Raw genomic sequence first — 19,202 nt, 5'->3', positions numbered from 1 at the left:
ATTATATAGGATTGTGTGCATGTGTGTGTGTGTGTGTGTGCCTGCACGCACGCACACACATTTTCCTCTATGCATACATATAATCAAAAACTTAAGTTCACTTTAACACCTTTGATTTTAATTCATCCTCATATTGTTCATCCCATTTTTTTCATTTTCTATAATTGTAACTCACATATCTGATAGAAGAAACTAGTATTTATTTACCTTTAAAATGGTTGTTTTATGAATTCCCCCAATATGTAGCTAATCTTCTATCTGCTGCCATCCCCCTCTCCCCACGACGGTCTTGGACACCCTTCTCCTTTGTTTAACCTTTTGCACTCAGATGTCGAGTGTGACTTGACATGGTTAGCATTAGAATAAAGGAATCGAGAAAAAAGCAAGCGAGTGCAAAGGGTTAAGCTCTGACTTGCCATAGGGTCTGCCCTCCAGAGGTCATCTTCCTCACCTCTCTGATTCTACTCCCTGAATGGGAGCTCTTTCTACTGATATGATAGACAGTGTGTGTTTAACACTGCTCTTTTCGTGTCTGAAAATGTACCTCACCTTTCTCCCCTTCCTGTGCTTTATTCCTAAGTTGTTAGAGGCATAGACTCCTAATTCTTGGTCATGTAGAATGTACTGGTAATTAGAGTTGCAAATATCATAATCAAATACAGGTTCTGCCATGCAAATTAGCTGCATGGCTCTTGGGTAAATTAAGATTCCTCTCCAAGCATCGCATGTTAGGTGAGGATTAGTATAATAAAAACCCAACCAAGTTATTATGTTTACAGAGCATTTAGGAGAATGTATGATACAGAATAAATATTCAGTTCATTTGAATAGTACTATGGTTTCCATGAGAAAATCCACTTCTCAGAAAAAAACTATAGTACATGATACCATCCCAGGGAACCCTGCTGTGGGTCTGAGTTGTTTGGGAGTCCCCTGGATCTGACAGATTGTGCAGACTATTTCCATTCTTCTGAGAAGGAAGGAATGATCACTGTTTACCGCATATAAAATATGCTAAATAGGTTCCTAAATATTTTAAAGATTCTTTTATCCTAGTAGAATGATCACCAGGCTTATTTTTAACTAATAAAAAACACACTTTATATTATACATTATGAAATGACTAGCAATAAAAAATTATACCTTCACTTATTGAAAATTCTTTTTGTGTACCTATAAATTCATAATGTACCGAGTCTCCTATGTCTCTATCAGTTGCTGTCAACTTGACTAGCTTTGTTCCAACAGGCAGATTTTCATAAATATTTATAGGTGCATCTGGTATGTATCTGTGGGACAAAAGGATTTTTTTTATCACTTAGTGTAAACAAATGTCTCTTTTCATCTATGTCACACAACATATATTTTACATTTTGTGATACACATTTTTTAACAGTTTCAAGACCCTGGTTTTAAAAATATACTATACATTTTTAAAAATTAGTATGTATACTAGAGTAAGTTTATGTATTTATAAAGTGAAGTTAAAAGTTTCCTTCTATCTCTAGGCCTTCTCCTGACTGTTACATTATATTTTAATTCAGATAACAAAATAGTACAAACATTTTTGCAATCACTTTTTTATTTCAGATATGTTTGGAAATATTTCTATATCAACAGGTACTTATTGCCCAAATTATTTTTGATGGCTACATTGATTTTGCAATAGGACTGTATCAATGTGCATTTTCTGCAACATTTTACTTATTACAGATAAACAGCAGGAAAATAGAAAGTTTTGAATTCTTATTCCATCAAAAAAAGGACACTCTTCCGTGGTTTCAACGACAAAATGTAAATGGGCTTGACTTCCACTCTATGTAAAATAATTAATAGTATAAGTCTCATAGAGGTTTGCTTCTAGGTCAGTTGGAATGTTTGTAAGAATATTGGCAATGGAAATAATGTCCAAATAACACAAATATATACCCCATTATCTAAAAGTTTTAAGGGTTAAATCTTAGCATTTAAATGTTTGCTTTGCCCATTGCTTACCCAAAAACAGGGCTCTCATCATTAACATTTCTGATATTTATAGTGATGGTGCCTGTGCATGACTCCAGAGACAGGTTCCCTCTGTTTCTCACAGCCACCACAAACTGGAAATGCTAAAGTAAATAGAGAAGACAGAATATTTTTGATGCTCAAAATATGCAATTCCCCTTTACATTAAAAATTGCTTTAAAAATAAAATTGGAAAAAAAAAACTTTAAAAAGTTGTAAGCATAAGAATGTAGATCCAGTCTCAAAACATCTTAAGGTCATTTGTTGAGAGGAGTATGTTCTATACTCTCATACATAGTTCTGTTATTAATGCTACCTACCAATTGTTATGGAGCTTTGACCATATTTTTAAACATTGGTTTTGGTATGCTATATTTAAGGTAATATAGTCCATTTAAATTTCTTGAAATACTTAACAAAAAGAGGAACTTATGTTTTACTGGTTAAGAAAAAAATACTATGTAAAGCTCAACAACTATCTTATTTTTGAAAATATTTGAAAAATTGTGGATACTTTAGAAACCTCAAAAGAGTAGTAAAACATTTTAAAAGTTTATATTCTAGTGTGTAAAAAAATAAGAAATGTTGTCTAATGTAATAGTTAATCAGTTTGAAGTTAAAGAATGATTTTAATTTTTTTTACTAAATTTAATTCTATAAGTAATATTTATACTATGTGTATAAGCTTCAAAGTGCCTTTAATTATATGAGATTGCACCTTATTGAGACTTCTATTTCAGAAATATTTTAAATAAATGATAAGAAACTGAAATTACAAGGAATATTTAACTAAAATGTGGCTTAACCAAAACCATATTGCTACTAATTCGGGGCGGGGGGGGGGGGCGGTATATAAAAACTGCTTTAAAGGCAGGAAAAAAGAATGATTTAAAATGAAAAGCTTAGACCGTCTGGTGTTGCTCGGTGGTTGAGCATGGACCCATGAACTAAGAGGCCACTAGTGTGATTCCTGGTCAGGGCACACGCCTAGGTTGCAGGCTCCATCCCCAGTGCTTTGCAGGAGGCAGCCAATCGATGATGTTTCTCTTTCATTGATGTTTCTATCTCTCTATCCCTCTCACTTCTCTCTCTAAAAATCAATAAAAACATATTTAAATGAAAAGTTTATTCTCAAATGTGTCAATGTTTCCCTTCCTTGACACGGTCTTAAAAAATTGGGGTTCCCTATAACAGTGCAGCTATTCCGAATTAGCCATTTGGCCATGTGTTCATTCATTCTCAGTATATCCATCAAGAACCAAACACTGATATTTGAAATGAGCAGCCCACATTTTCTACATGGCCTGTTCATACATGACAGCAGAGCACAAAAGCATGAGGGAAGATAGTAGCCGCTTCTCAGAAGAGATGACAAGCAAACAGTGGCAAGGTGGCCTAGCGGTGAATAAGCCGTACTAAAGTTAGGCTGCTTTTGTTGGAACCATGATTCATGTATTTGCCAGATGGATAATCTTGGGTAAGTTATTTATTCAGATTAGTGTCTTCATCTGTAGAATGGACATAATAATTGTATATACTTCACAAGGTTTTCATGAAAATTAAGTAGGTTATTATTTGTACCACCAAGCTCATACTCAATGTGTTTGTTTCTTTAGGAAAAAAAAAAAAAGATGAAAATAAATGTGAGATGTCTTAGAAATCAGGTCAAGGGTGCCAACACAGTACTTGGCATTCAGCAAATATTGAATAAAATGTTTTTGAACCAAAGAACCTATATTGATTCTCAATATTTTAAGTCTTAACAAAGCACAGGAATCTCTGAAATCGGTAGATAAAGTAGATGCTTTCTATCAAGAAATATTTTTGAACAATTACTATTTGATGCCCTGTGCAGTCCCCAAGAGGAAAAAACTAAATTAGAAATAACTTTAACATGGAGAAAATCTCATTCTAATAGTAAAATGACTGGCATGTAAACCAAAGGAGGGTAAAATTTTATCCAACGAAGGCTTGCTTTTGGATCAGTTTGGTGGATGGAGTCAGAAAATTTTCCAGAATCCTTTTAGAATATGACTGGAATAAAATGATTGGGTGGGAGAGGAGAGAGAGACTCACTTGGTTAAAGATTAGCCCATCTATGACATTAACATGCAAACTTTCCTGAGGCCAGTGATGCCCCAGGGAGTCCTGGTAGAGTCAAAAGGTAAACCCCTTTGGCAGTACAATTGCTCAACACTGTCCAATATGTAAACATGTAAAGCTTTTTTTTAAGGATGAACTTGTGTATTAAAAGTGTAATTTTACTTAATTACCCAGAACATTGCCTTCTATGCTTTTGAATATGGAGACAATCCCTTCTCCAACTTTTATACACACCTGAAGAAGCAAACACAAAAACTGAAATAATATTTACATAAATTCCAATGGATAAAAGTAAAATGAATCAAATAAACTTTTAAATTTATTTTCTTAACGTGAATTTCTGCTTAATCTATGGGAGTATAAAATGCAATTACATAAATTTGGCATGTTTATTTCAATTTAGGTAAGTTTTAAAAATTATTGTTGAAATATTGAAAATTATTCATATTTAAAGACATTTATCATTTTAATGTTACAATTTATATTTATTCTTACCTTAGGATTTGTTTCATAGTCCAAAAGGGGTTTTGTGGTTTTAGAAATGACACCATTATATGAATCCAAAGCAAAGTAGGCCGTGGCATTAACTGAAGAATTTAATACTAAAAACTTTAAAATACACACACACAAAAAAAATGGTTAATCCATTAATGAAGAAACATGAATTTTAAACTGAGTTTTTATGCAATTATATGTCAAAACCTAACTATACCAATATTAATTGTGTCAAGACAATGCCCATAAAATAAATGCTAAACTTTCTTTCAATCCCTGACTTCAAAAGCAATCTGAAAATTCTTTCACAATTTTTAGTTATATTTTCCCAAAGATTTTTATACTTAAGTATTAGAACATTTTTGGTAAATAGGTATCATTTGGTTTATAATTAGTACTTTCCAGTGTTTCATTTATGGTTTTCTAACATATAAAAGAGTCATTTCTCCTTGTACACTCAAGAAGTTTACCTAAAGAAGGCATATGTACTGAGTTACTTGGAAGAAGCCATTTGATTTATTCTCTGCATTGATTTTCTCCATGCTAGAATTAAATATTCTTTTAGAGAAAGCTTATTTTTTTATGAGTATCAGCATGTTCCTCTTTATTGTTATCACCCATGATTATAACTGGGCTCAGATTCAAGATGAATATTAAAGATTGTGAAAGAGATTTAGTAAATACGTTATATATTTTAAATTTACATCCAGAGAAAATTATAAAACCTAGGAGACATGATATCCAATGCCATTTCCCCAAAAAAATCACAACCATTTTGATGGGCATATTAACTGATTTTCCTATGTCTATAAGTAAACAAGCAAAGTTGGCTTATGTTAGACTAAGATCCATGAAATGTTCTCATGAAAAAATATCCTTTTCTTTGTTTCTCCTTATTATTCCCTTACTAGAGGCCCGGTGCATGAAATTCATGCACGGGGGTGTGTGTCCCTCAGCCCAGCTGCACCCTCTCCAATCTGGGACCCCTCGAGGGATGTCCCACTGCCCATTTAGGGCAGTCAGACATCCCTCTCACAATCCAGGACTGATGGCTCCCAACTGCTCATCTGCCTGCCTTCCTGATTGCCCCTAACCACTTCTGCCTGCCAGCCTGATCACCCCCTAACCACTGCCCTGCCAGCCTGATTGATGTCTAACTGCTCCCCTGCCAGCCTGTTTGCCCCCAACTTCCCTCCTCTACTGACCTGGTCACCCCTAACTGCCCTCCCCTGCAGGCTTGATTGCCCCCAACTGTCCTCCCTTGCAGGCCTGGTCCCTCCCAAATCCCCTCCCCTGCTGGCCATCTTGTAGTGGCCATCTTGTGTCCACATGGGGGCAGGAACTTTGACCACATGGGGGCAGCTGTCTTGAGCTTGTGTGTTGGAGTGATGGTCAATCTGCATATTACTCTTTTATTAGATAGGATAGAGGCCTGGTGCATGGGTGGGGGCCAGCTGGTTTGCCCTGAAGGGTGTCCCAGATCAGGATGGGGGTCCCTTGGGGCATGGGGCAGCCTGAGCAAGGGGCCTGTGGTGGTTTGCAGGTCAGCCATGCCCCCTGGCGACCCAAGCGGAGGCCCTGGTATCTGGGATATATTTAACTTATACAATTGAAACTTTGTAGCCTGGAGCAAAGCCAAGCCTCCTACTAGCTCCATGGCGGTAGCCATTTCTGTTGGAGTTTATTCACCTTCTATAATTGAAACTTTGTAATTGGAGTGGAGGCCTAGGCCGGCCAGGGCAGGTTGAAAGCTTGGCTTCCTCGGTCACTGGGGGCAACCCTAGCCTGCTCTCTCCAGCTCTGTGGCTGCCGTCATTTTTGTTGGGATTTATTTATCTTCTATAATTGAAACTTTGTATCCTTGAGTGGAGGCCTGGGCCCGCCAGGGTGTGTGGAAAGCTTGGCTTCCTTTATTTCTGGGGAAACCCAAGCCTCCTTCCTGCTCTCTGTGGAGGCAGCCATCTTGGTTGGGGTTAATTTGCATACTCGCACTGATTGGCTGGTGGGCGTGGCTGGTGGGTGTAGCGGAGTGATGGTTAATTTGCATATTACTCTTTTTTATTAGGTAGGATTATTATAGATTTGTATTTGTTTAAAAATTATTGTTTTCTAAGTCTTTGTTTAGTTTTTATTTCCCAATGATTTCTAAAATAAAACCCAGATATTGTAATTTTAGTTATAGAAAATATACACGTACACACATAATAGTTTATAATTACATACACACCCATCGTTGACACATATGCATATATCATGACCTAAACTCCCACACACCTACACACACATATCCCAAATCCTGACCCCCATCATTTCCCACGCATTCACACACCCATATACATGGAGCTTCTGAACCTGGTAAAACAGAAATTATACTCTCCTGTGTTGTAGTCTGTCTTCAGTATAAATTTGACACAAGCAAAAACAAGTAAGGAAAGAAACTGGGAGTGCTGATCAGTGCCTAATTATAATCAGGTCACTAGAAAAATTGTATACAGACTAAATTCTCCAACTCCCCTAAATATTCATTTCAACCCTATTATCCAAGCGATGCTTATGAGCCATTTGTTAAAAGTATGGACAAAGGGAAATAAATAAAAACTTTAGTTTGCTTTAATAAGATTTAGACTGAGGATTACACAATTTAGGGCTGAATATTCCAGTGTATTAGTATGATTTCTAATATATTATATAATCAAGAAATCAATTTTTCTTGTAATATAACAATATAAGCCATACATATGCCATAAAATTTTCTGAGAAAATATAGAATGATGAATTATCTTGTATTTCTCCTTGTTTACCAGCTCTTAATCTGAAACTATTTTGTCATCCAGTACTTATTAAATTGCTATTGTTAATTAATCATTGCTGAAACAAGAAATAATATGAAGATACAACCTACTGTGTTCAAATTATGTGTATAATAAAGAAAATATTCCTGATCTGGGATGAAAAAAGAGAATAAAACATGAAATTATATTCTTTCAGCTATGTAAATGTCATCAGATAAATGCAAATGAATGTAAGCTCAATTTTTTCATGTGTTTTTGGATCATTTAAAAAAGTCTATTTCTTTTATTTTAAAATCATATCATTTTTATTCTATGTTAATATATTTAAAGGTTTGTTTCTTCTTTCTTATCAATGACTACCACAAGATATCAAGAATAATTCAAAGCCTGATGATATAATTTTTTGCTCATTGAAAATTTGAGCACTCCTTTTTTAATCAAAGTTGGGAAAAAAAATAGATGACAAAAAAACACGTACTTCAACTTCTTGTCCTGGATCTGGATCTCTTGCAAGAATCATGTATATAAAAGCAGACACAGGGACATTTTCAGGAACAGACACTGAAACACCTATACAATTATATATAAACCACAAACAATAATTTATTTAATTTAATTTATATACTAGTGGCCTAGTGCACAAAATTTGTGCATGGGGGGGGTGTCCCTCAGCCCAGCCTGCACCTTCTCCAATCTGGGACCCCTCGGAGGATATATGACTGCTGGTTTAGGCCAGATCCCGCAGGGGTCTGGCCTAAACCAGCAGTCGGACATCCCTCTCATAATCCAGGACTGCTGGCTCCTAACCAATTGCCTGCCTGCCTGCCTGATTGCCTCTAACCGCCTCTGCCTGCCTGCTTGATCACCCTTAACTGCCTCTGCCTGCAGGCCTGATTGCCCCCTAACTGCCCTTCCCTGTCAGCCTGATTGCCCCCTAACTGCTTGCTCTCCTGCCGGCCTGATCACCCCTAACTGCCTCTGCCTCAGGTCCCGCCACTATGGCTTTTTGTCCGGAAAGAAGTCAGACATCCGGAAGATGTCTGGCGGACCTGGTCTAATTAGCATATTACCCTTTTATTAGTATAGATTCTTTTAATGTGGAACCTGAAAACCTATTTATCTTCTAATACTATTATATTTAAATCCCACTGGTCTATGTTTCACTTTGAGCGAATCTTTTACTCATGCATAATGATCATCATGCATGTATCACTCAGGAAATATTGGTTCACCAGGTTGAGGAAATCTCTTAGCTCTTGACATGTTTTCAGTTGAAGTTTTCTATTTCTTCCAGACTTTTGTAAGCCCTAAAGTCATAGAAGTGTAATGTTGAAAGTAACTTTGGTGATGATCTAATTAAATCCCTCTCTTTTGCTGACCTTGGAACAGAAAGGTTAAGTTGTTTATTCTAAGCCACCCAGTGACTAAGTCAGGACTTGAACTTGGTCTCCAAAATCTGAACCCAAAAATTACTCTAGCTTCTGATGTAACTATCTTCCAACACTTTGGGAGAGATAAATGAATTTTTTGCTTTTATATAATTTTATGAAAGTTTTTTTAATATAAATATTTTGGTTTAAAATAATTACAGTCCTTTTTTCCTAATGATTAAAATCTCAGTTTCTTATACCTGTGCTCATCTCCTTATTTTGAACTAAATAATCGCCAGACATATTTGACTCTAATCATAACATTATTACAGAAAAGGATATCATAAATAACTAAACCTTACATCTTGAATTATACTTGTACAGCTACCTAAATAAAAATATAGTATAGTAATTAAATATGAATATAAATAAAGTTACTGATATGTATCACATATTTCCTAATATAGCTTATAAGAAAAATATTAAGGGGAATGTTTCAAAATTTGAGACCAAGTATATCACTTAACCTTCCGTGGCTTCAGTTGTCAAATTACTGGGTTATTGAATAATGTAAAATGCTTAGAACAATGTTTCCTTTAGCCAGGAAATCGGTGTTACTCTCTAGTTCTTCCTTATAGTTCCTTCCCCTACAATATTACTGAACTTTAACCTTTGCAAAATCAATACTCTTTTTAATGCTCACTTGGTATTTATATTACAGAGATGTTACTGTGGCCCATGAATAATAATTTAAATTTGAACATTCTTCCACCACCTCTTGTTGTCATGCTGTATTTCTTCTTATAGTAGTTTTTTAAAAATTATACTCATTTTAGAAAAAAAAAAAACAAAAACAGTTATTGCCATTAATACCCATTTTAAAAGAGTCAAAATAACAATATTAGTTTCATATTGCTACATTTAAATTTGAGGCTATTGAGTAGAATGGGATATTGTGTATACATGTGTGTGTGTGTTTGAGCACATGTATACATGTGTGTTTTGAAACTTAAAATTTCCTGAAATAGTGATATTTCTTGAAAATGGAGAAGAATGATGCTGGTGGTGAGAAGTGGATAGAGAGCAGCAATGGACAGGAATCTGGAAGAGAAAAACTATTTTAATGAAATTTGCCTTGTCCTTTTGCCTTCAATTTCATTTTCCTTATTGTCTCCCAGTTAGCTGGGTAGTTTCTCACAATAGAAAGAGCAAGAGGGTTAAAAGGAATCAAAACAGAGAAGGTAGAATGAATAGAGAGGGAATAATATGACAGATAAGTAAGCAAGTAAGTTAGAAATAAATGAAGGCAGGGGAATAGAGAAACTAATTAGCAATCCAGTATAATTGATGAGACCAAGTTGACCCAACCAAATTTAAATCAAACCAACTTGTATTTTCTGAGATTCTGCTATGTGCAAAGTCTCAAGTACATTCAAATGTTTGAAAGTTTTTAGTTTTAGAAGGTCTTCATGAAATCACAAACACACATAAGGGTGAAGTCAGTATATGAGATTATGATTTGTATGGCTCTAATGGGAAGAAGAGCATACTTTATTATTTTACTCACATGGGTATAATGATTCCAAGAAATATGTTAGGAACTTTTTTATGGGTAAAATTTTAAAAATTTAATGCAATTGACAAAATTGTAATTTATACCAAACTTCTCAGGAACATCTATTTTTACTTATATTGAATCATGATACCTCCATACATTATTTTAATTATATATTCTAATTTATATAATTAAAATCCTATTGAAAGCAAAAACTCTTTTGGGAGCAAGACTATTTGATGAAATAACTATATACTATTAGGAGTAATGATGATTCTTATTCAAGAAGTTGAAATTTTATAACTAAAACTAGAGTTTTAATTTGAGGAACAAAAAAATTAACAGTAAAAAATGTTTATTACAATGTTCAAAAATAAAGAGTAATTTCTTGTAATCATACAAAAAGGAGATAACAATGGTTTAATATGTATTTATACATAATGATGTATGTTTATAATTGTTAATATCACATATCATTATGTACAAAATTAAAGAAACTTTTCACAGTTTGTATATAATCTCATGCTTATTAGTTTTTTAAATGTATTTTATTGATTTTTTACAGAGAGAAAGGGAGAGGGATAGAGAGTTAGAAACATCGATGAGAGAGAAATATTGATCAGATGCCTCCTGCACACCCCCCACTGGGGATGTGCCCACAACCAAGGTACGTGCCCCCAACCGGAATCGAACCTGGGACCCTTCAGTTCACAGGCTGACGCTCTATCCACTGAGCCAAACTGGTTTTGGCATGCTTATTATTTTTGAAACATACTTTTCAATGGCAAGACAGCATTTTATCAAATGGATAGACCATCTTTTAACCAATTTCTTCTTGTTAGACATTTTTGATATTTCAAACATTATGCTACTACAAATGTTAAACATGAATCTTGACTGTATGTCCAAAAATTCTATAAATAAGAACTCTGAGAGTGCTCGCTTCGGCACCACATACTAATATACTAAAATTGGAATGATACAGAGAAGATTAGCAAAGTCGTGAAGCATTCCATATTTTAAAAGAACTCTACTAAAATAAAAATATAATTATTCTAATATTCCTTCTAAATGTTTACTAAAATAGAATTTGTGGAGATTATTTAAAATCCCACTTTATCAAAGTCTTATTTATTTTATTATATCTTAGCCAACACTGGTATTTTCCCCCTATTATTGTTAAACCATGTCCAATTTAGTAGATGAAAATTATCTTTTATTGTTTAGATTTTCATGTATTTGACAACTTGTGAACTACCTCTTAATTCATATTTTACATATATACTTAAAATAATTTTGTAAGTATGCCTATACTTAATCTGTTGCACAAAGAAGTATTTGAATGTTAATTTAAATTACACTAAATCTAATTATTTTTTTCTTTTAGAAGTATATCTGTCACTTTATGTACTTCTCTTTTATGAAACTAAAGAAAAAGAAATGCTTAAACTATAAGAAACAAACTATAATTCAAAGTGTTTTTTAAATTTTTTCTCACACTATCATTGTTTTATGAATGTTATCAAAAATTGATTTGTAATATACCTGCTGCTGTTGAAAAACTTGAGTCACAGATAATTGGATCATCTACATTCTCCACAAAAACTGTAAACATATAGGCACTGGTATTATTTCCATTATCTCTGGCCTCAACTTCCAAAGAGTAGGTTTTAGTGTTATGTGGGTTGTCAAGATTCAAAGGTTGAAGAAGAGTGATTATGCCTGTAACTAATGAAAAGAAATAAAATGAAAAAAATTACCAAATTCAAATAATTAAGCTTATGTTAATTTATTCCTATTGATGGTGCTTTAATTCATTTAATGATACACATTTTTAGTGAATAAGAAAAGTGATGATTAGCAATTCTAATGATACACATTTTAGTGAATACGAAAAGTGGTGTTTTCCACTAAAACTATTTATTTAAAAATGCACACTTGCTTTATACTTATCTTTAAATCATAATTAAATGTCATAAGTGGTTTCATCATATTTTCCTCCAATCTCTAAATTGTCATGTATGAATCTACCAAGCATAGGTAGTATCTCTACTTTAAAAATTTTAGGCACAAACCACTGTATAATAATTGCAATAATAAAGAGTTATTAGTGTTTTTGAGGCTGAAAAAAAAACTAGCCAAACCATATTAAAATTTTAATCATGTATTACTTCTGCCATCCGATTTAATCTTATTGCATACAAAAATGAAAAATGAGCTCAGAGGTCAAACTTAGGAACTTTTGTGAAAACAGAGTTGACAGTTTATTCCTGAAAACACCAAGGAAGATGCTTGGTTGACTGGGAGAGTGAAAAGCTAGCAGCAGCCTTTTGAATTCTTACATATGTTTTTGCTGGCCCATTCCCTGACCATTGGCGTGGAGTAGCCGCAGCTGGGTCTGTCTATAACTGCCTACCCACTTCTGGATCCTCTTTCCGCTCATCTGACTCTTAGAGCAGGTGTGTGTGCTCAACCTTGTGATAAAAGGCCCTAGCTTCTGCAGGATACTCACACCACCAAGGTCAGAGGCAACAAGAACTGACAGAGATTTTAGTCCATCCTCCTGGAGTCCAGCACATGCTGATGTGCTCCGGTCTACCCTTAATGTCCCCACTTTATATCCCCCGTCCTTCCTGACTTCCTGCATTGTGGCCTTCAAGCTCCAGTATCACACACAGAGACAACAGCCTCTCAGAGACTGTTGAACCAGCTTTCACAGTTCTGTTCCTGGTGTTTTCTGTTTCCCTGTGGTTGAACAGAGCTGTGAGAGCTGGTTAAACAGTCTCTGAGAGGCTGTTGTCTCTGTGTGTGATACTGGAGTTTGAAGTCCACAATGCAGGAAGTCAGGAAGGACGGGAGCTATAAAGTGGGGGCATTAAGGGTAGACCAGAGCACATCAAATATCTAAAATATAATGATTAAGGAAAAGTCCCAAAGTGCACAAATGAAAATAAGGAGACAGATGTGACTTAGAGGTCCTACAGTCTACCAGAACTTCACAGAATAGCAACTATCATATGCCGCATATTTTTGGAATGTTTCCATCTCCAACTTAATTTAATTTGGGGGTAGTTTTATCAGGCCAACATCTAAAATAAATGCAGAAATTGGATAGTGAATGTTGAAGAAAAGTGGGGTCAAAGTGGGCATTTAAAACTTACAAGGGTCCAAGCTGAACATGTCCTGCTGAGTTTTAAAGGAATAAGTAATGCTGCTATCTTCATCTAGATCTGTTGCTTTTACTCTTGCTATAATTTCTCCAACAGGTTTATCTTCAGTCACATTAATTGTATTTAAAGGGAATGGCCTAAAGAAAAAATATGATGATGAAAAATGTTGAAAATGCAAACTTGTATGCATATATCGGCTGAGTTACGATAATCTAAATAATATTTTAGATTTGTGATGCTACCACCTTCATCTTGTCAAGAAGTTAAGAATTCCAAAAGTATTTAAATGTTAATAAACCCATTTTTGGCACGAAGATACTTAATTTTTGCATAAGCATTACTTTTTAATCATCTAGTCTCTGGTATCATGCCAGCCATCAAGGATATTGTGGTAAAAAGATGAAACAGATTGAAATACTGCACCTCTGTTATTTGAAGTATCAAATGTGTGGAATAGTTGGCAACTGAACATAAGGGACTAAATATAGTCATTCTCATCTTGGTATCCAGTGTGATGAAATGCTGTCCAAACGGATAACTTATAAAAGCAAACGATCAAAATATTTCTTATAAATTTATTGCTCATCTTTTTAAATCTTAAAGTTACTCATCAATGTCCAGAACATTTCTGAAACTATTTTTTTTTCTTATTTTAACCTACCATTCAATCACCAGCCATTTATTGATAGCCTACAGTGTATCGTTCCACTTTATACACAGAGGACTAAGCCTGCTCCTGCTCTTTAGGACCTGACTGATTGTGGAGAACACAGATAACAAAGAAATACAATGCTGTGTGATAAATACCATAACTTTGTACAAATTTAAACAGAATGAAAGACTAAACATGGGGTTGAAAGCGATATTCAAGGGAGTTCTCAAAGGCATGTAGTCAAAGGAAAAAGGAGGTGAGTGGCTGATGCTATTCCTTCTGAGCAACCTTGTTGACCACCACAATCCAGTGTGGCTTCTCCTCCACAGTGTGGTTTCTTCTTTAAACCATAATATAATATAACTCACAATACTTATATTTTAAATAATTTCCTTCTCTGTTTCATTGTCATTTAACAGACTATGTCTCTTAAGAGATGAAAATAATATTTGGGGGCAATATTTTAGTGATTTGGGTATTGCTTTTAATATCTAGCATTAAATTCTACTAAGTAAAAGCAAAAAATTAATTCTTATTAAAGAAGTGAAGGCAACAGAAAAATGTTCAAAGAAGTTGGTGGTACCTTTACTGCAAATGTAGGTTAGAGTTAGGGTAACTATCCCCAGAAATAAAGGAGAAACTAAGCTCCATATTTGCTTCTAATTTAAGTTAAAGGGACTTGGAGAACTCAAACAATTAATTACTCTCCTTCATCCATAGAGATATAACTTAGTGATGGAAGAGAAGTAATTTGAATACACTATTTTTCTTTTTCTCTTTAGCAGTTTAAGAAATATTTGATTATTCTTAGATTATAATCCTATATTTGCTACATTTTGAAGTATAAAATAACATCCCCCAGCCATGTTTTCCAATGCCAAAATCGTACCTCAGAGTGTGCGAGTAAAATAGTTTAAATTAAATATTTTATTACTTTAAATTAATGTATTTATTAACCTTTTGCACTCGGATATCGAGATTAAAATTACTCTTTGAATGTATCAATAATTTGAAATATAAAAAAATCCAAATAAATAAGTTTGTATGAAAAGAAACTCCAGTTTTTTATTCTACTGCTGCGCTTTGTAAAATCTGGGGTATTTAAAAAATTAAATCCCGAGTAGAATAAAGGAATCGAGGAAAAAGCAAGCTAGTGCAAAGGGTTAAAAAGCAATGTAAGAAGGTTACACCTTTGGAGGAAATATAAAAGGAAAAAAGACACACAAAAATCTTTTCTCCATATTACAATGTTGGTCATTTTTATAATTTTTACAGTATTTTCTAGGGTATATTTTACTATCTACCAGTATATGTTTTAATCATCTATATATAATCATTGATTTTTATATAACAATATAAAATATTTCTATGTAACTACATAATCTTTATTATTCTTATGTTATAACATATGTAGAAAGTTTAGTCATTTTCTTATGATTCTACTTTAAAATTAATATGCTTACTCAAATTGAGGCTTCTCATCATTTATGTTTCTGATTCTTATAATTAGTGTCCCTTGGCAAAACAGACCTGTTATATCTGTTGCTCTCAATGTAAGCTGGAAAACCTGGAAAAGAATTTTCAAAAATGTTATAATATGCTATTTGATAATATGTATCTTTATGTCTCCTGCTAGTTTATTGTTTTGTTATGTTTTATTTTGTTTTAACATTCTTCTATTATATATATATATATATATATATATATATATATATATACATATATATATATATATATATATATATACACATATATATATATTTTCTTCTAAGCAGTTAAAAGAAATACTAGTGCTTTCTTAGTTAAATATAGATTAGTTGTATATTTCAAAGTGGCTTCATTTTATATGCTATTAAATTTCACTCAAAGGTCTATGTAACTTGGCTAAATATAGATTAAATTGAACAAAAAAGATAATGAATGAATTCCAGATTCAGTCATAAACCCAAAGTGCAATGCCTTGAAACTATTTAAAGAAGGCTGTTTGATGTTAACCCCTAGAAACAAGAAAATGAGTTACTCTTCCAGATCAAGAACAGGAGGTAATTTCTGAAGAGTTGAGAATGTCATCAAATCTCAAATATTTCCCTCATCATCCTGTCACACATCTTACCCTTTAAGTATCATTTATTCATACATATCTTCAAGTGTCCTTTAGAAAAAAAACAACACTGCTGAGGCTGTAAGATATTCACTAAAACCTTCTTAAGCAAACTTTTAATAATCATTTACAATGTACAAAAAGAACCCGAGTCCAGTAAGGGGCTGATAATGATTGTACCAAAGTCTCTTGGATGGTACTAGCACAAAATGACTTGGTTAGCTATGTAGTGGGAAAATGAAGTAGGTCTTAAAGGACTTAGCATGTCCTTGGCCGTCTATGTATCATGGCAAGTAGGGGAAGTGAGCCAGGAAATGGCCAGAAATATGGAGTTGGACTGCTTAATATGTGGCTCATATGCATAACCTTCATTTTTCCACCTAATTTTAACCTCATATTGTAGTCTATCACACAAATTGCTTTAAAGATATGTGTCATTAGCTTCTCCACCATCCTGTAACATTCAATCCATCCAAATTGAAACTGAAATTGAAACCATTGGCTTTTCTTCCACCATTTTTTGTTTTTTTAGTTTAGAAAGTTGAGATCAACTTCAATTATTAATGCTTCTTTCTCCTAAATATCTGTTCAGCAGCAAATTCTCTATTTTTTCTGTCAATACTTATATTTCCCCCTTATGTCTATTTTCTCAATTACCTCATTGAAATAATATATGTGGAGAATTTCTGGAAATGACAATGTTTTACTGCTACTACTACTACTAATGTATCACTTTACTTCTTAGATCTAACACCTCATTTCTATGTGGATAGATTATCTCTAGCTACTATCTTTTTAGTCAGTCTGTCCTACTTACACAGTCTTCATTATCCCACTCAGAAAAATTTTCCCAACAATGCTTTCCTTAAATTGCATTTTTGGTGGAAATACCAGAAATTGTTCTTCTTTTCTACCACATTAGTTTCAAATTCATTTATAAGATTTATACCCAATCTTATGTTGGCTACCTATATGCTTTGCCAACTTAAGTGGGGCAGAATAGGAATGCTCAAATAGTTTCAATATTAAAATTTTAAGGTTTTAAGTTTATTTCATTTATTTGGTCTTCAGAAAGATTTAAATTTTATTGATTTATTGATTTAGTTTTCCTGATTAGAAAGCTACTTAAATTTTTTTTCTTTAAACTTCTTTAGATAGATCTAAAAAGTTAAGATGTGATCTCTGTTTTTAATAACCACAGGCTTTTATCTAGACTTTTGATGAACTGCACTAATTCTCATAAAAGAATCAAAAAAAATATTACTTTCCCATTAAAATAATAATATGTTTAATTTTTCAGGAAGAGGTCAGCATTGTAAAAAAAAAAATCTGTCACTCTGTGTAAAATAATAAATAAATATATTAATTACTTGATATCCAGCATCAAAATCCAAGGTATCATTGCCTCTCAAGCTAACAATACCACTTACAGAATCCACTCCAAAACAATTTGCTCCTTTTTTTGGTCCAGATAACTGTGTCTCAATGGTGTACTAGAAAATTAAAATATGCATTAGTCACACCAAAATAAATGGGAAGGTATTTGGAAGATCATTAGGATATAATAATAAAGCAAATATGTAGATAGTTTTCTATTTTCACACTAATTATTCTTTCTCTATGATCTATTTTGTATTAAAACCATCCACATATACTGATGCAGAATACAGGAAACAAGAGTTGTGTAGTATATTAACGCAAACTTTTAAAATATATTTTTGAAGAGCTGCACAACACTACACAGATTTTTCTAAGAAAAATTTTTTAAATGCATAACTTTAGGAAACAAAACAGGAACTATAATGATATAAACCAATTTTGAATATTAATATAGTTGAATATGAAATTTTAAATTCTATACATCTTTTTCAATATTATTTGTATAATCCTCACCCAAATGTATGTTTATTGACTTGAGAGAGAGAAGAAGAAAGAGAAACATTGATGTGAGAGAGAAACATCGATCAGTTGATTCCTGCATGGACCCTGACTGGGGATCAAACCTGCAATCTGACTGGGAATGGAACCTGCAACCTCTTTAGTGTACAGAACAATGCCAGAGCTATTATTTGCCATCAACTCTGAGAAGAAGTGAGAGTAGATATATTTTCAAACACGTATCTGAAAAAATGTAGTTTGCAATGAGGTAAAATTTTATTAATGAAAAATTCAATTATATCTGCATATTTTTAAAATCGGATAAAGCTCTAACCTTTAACAATGTTACTAGTTCTCAAAACCCTAATCCTATCTAATAAAAAAGTAATATGCAAATTGACCATCACTCCAACACAAGATGGCTGCCCCCATGTGGGCAAAGATGGCTTCCCCCATGTGGACACAAGATGGCCGCCACAAGATTGCCAGCAGGGGCAGGCAGTTGGGAGGGACCAGGCCTGCAAGGGAGGGCAGTTGGGGGTGATCAAGCCTGTAGGGGAGGGCAGTTAGGGGTGACCAGCCCACAGAGGAGGGAAGTTGGGGGCGACCAGGCCTGCAGGGAAGGGCAGTTGGGGCGGGGGGAACCAGGCCTTCAGGGGAAAGCAGTTGGGGGGGACCAGGCCTGCAGGGGAGGGCAGTCAGGGGTGACCAGGCCTCCAGGGGAGGGCAGTTAGGGGCAAACAGGCTGGCAGCGGAGTGGTTAGGGGGTGATCAGGCTGGCAGGCAGAAGCAGTTAGGGGCAATCAGGAAGGCAGGCAGGCGAGCATTTGGGAGCCAGCAGTACTGGATTGTCAGAAGGATGTCCGACTGCCCGTTTAGGCCCGATCCTACTGGGATCTGGCAGTCGGACATCCCTCGAGGGGTCCCAGATTGGAGAGGGTGCAGCTTGGGCTGAGGGACACCCCCCCCCCCCATGCACGGATTTTGTGCACTGGGCCTCTGGTTTTTAAATAATACCTGCTGGGTCCCTATCATATTGCTGCAAATGACAGAACTGGTAGTAACTATTTTTCAACTGGACT

At 34.3% G+C, this 19,202-nt stretch overlaps 1 protein-coding gene across 1 annotated transcript in view; it reads right to left on the bottom strand.

Annotated features, from left to right (window-relative positions):
• Positions 1–19,202, bottom strand: part of LOC307107858 (cadherin-related family member 4-like) — a gene marked incomplete at both ends in the record, with an annotated part of 92,522 nt that overhangs the window by 57,072 nt on the left and 16,248 nt on the right. The window contains 7 exons of the mRNA XM_079785369.1: positions 1,144–1,289; positions 1,996–2,108; positions 7,873–7,964; positions 11,865–12,047; positions 13,481–13,626; positions 15,605–15,708; positions 17,613–17,735. Coding sequence (XP_079641495.1) covers positions 1,144–1,289; positions 1,996–2,108; positions 7,873–7,964; positions 11,865–12,047; positions 13,481–13,626; positions 15,605–15,708; positions 17,613–17,735 — 907 coding nt within the window. The remainder of the gene's footprint in view (positions 1–1,143; positions 1,290–1,995; positions 2,109–7,872; positions 7,965–11,864; positions 12,048–13,480; positions 13,627–15,604; positions 15,709–17,612; positions 17,736–19,202) is intronic.

The sequence above is a fragment of the Cnephaeus nilssonii genome (assembly GCF_951640355.1).
Source record: "Cnephaeus nilssonii genome assembly, chromosome: 12".
Classification (NCBI taxonomy): Eukaryota; Metazoa; Chordata; class Mammalia; order Chiroptera; family Vespertilionidae; genus Cnephaeus; species Cnephaeus nilssonii.
This window is presented reverse-complemented; position numbering and strand designations above follow the sequence as displayed.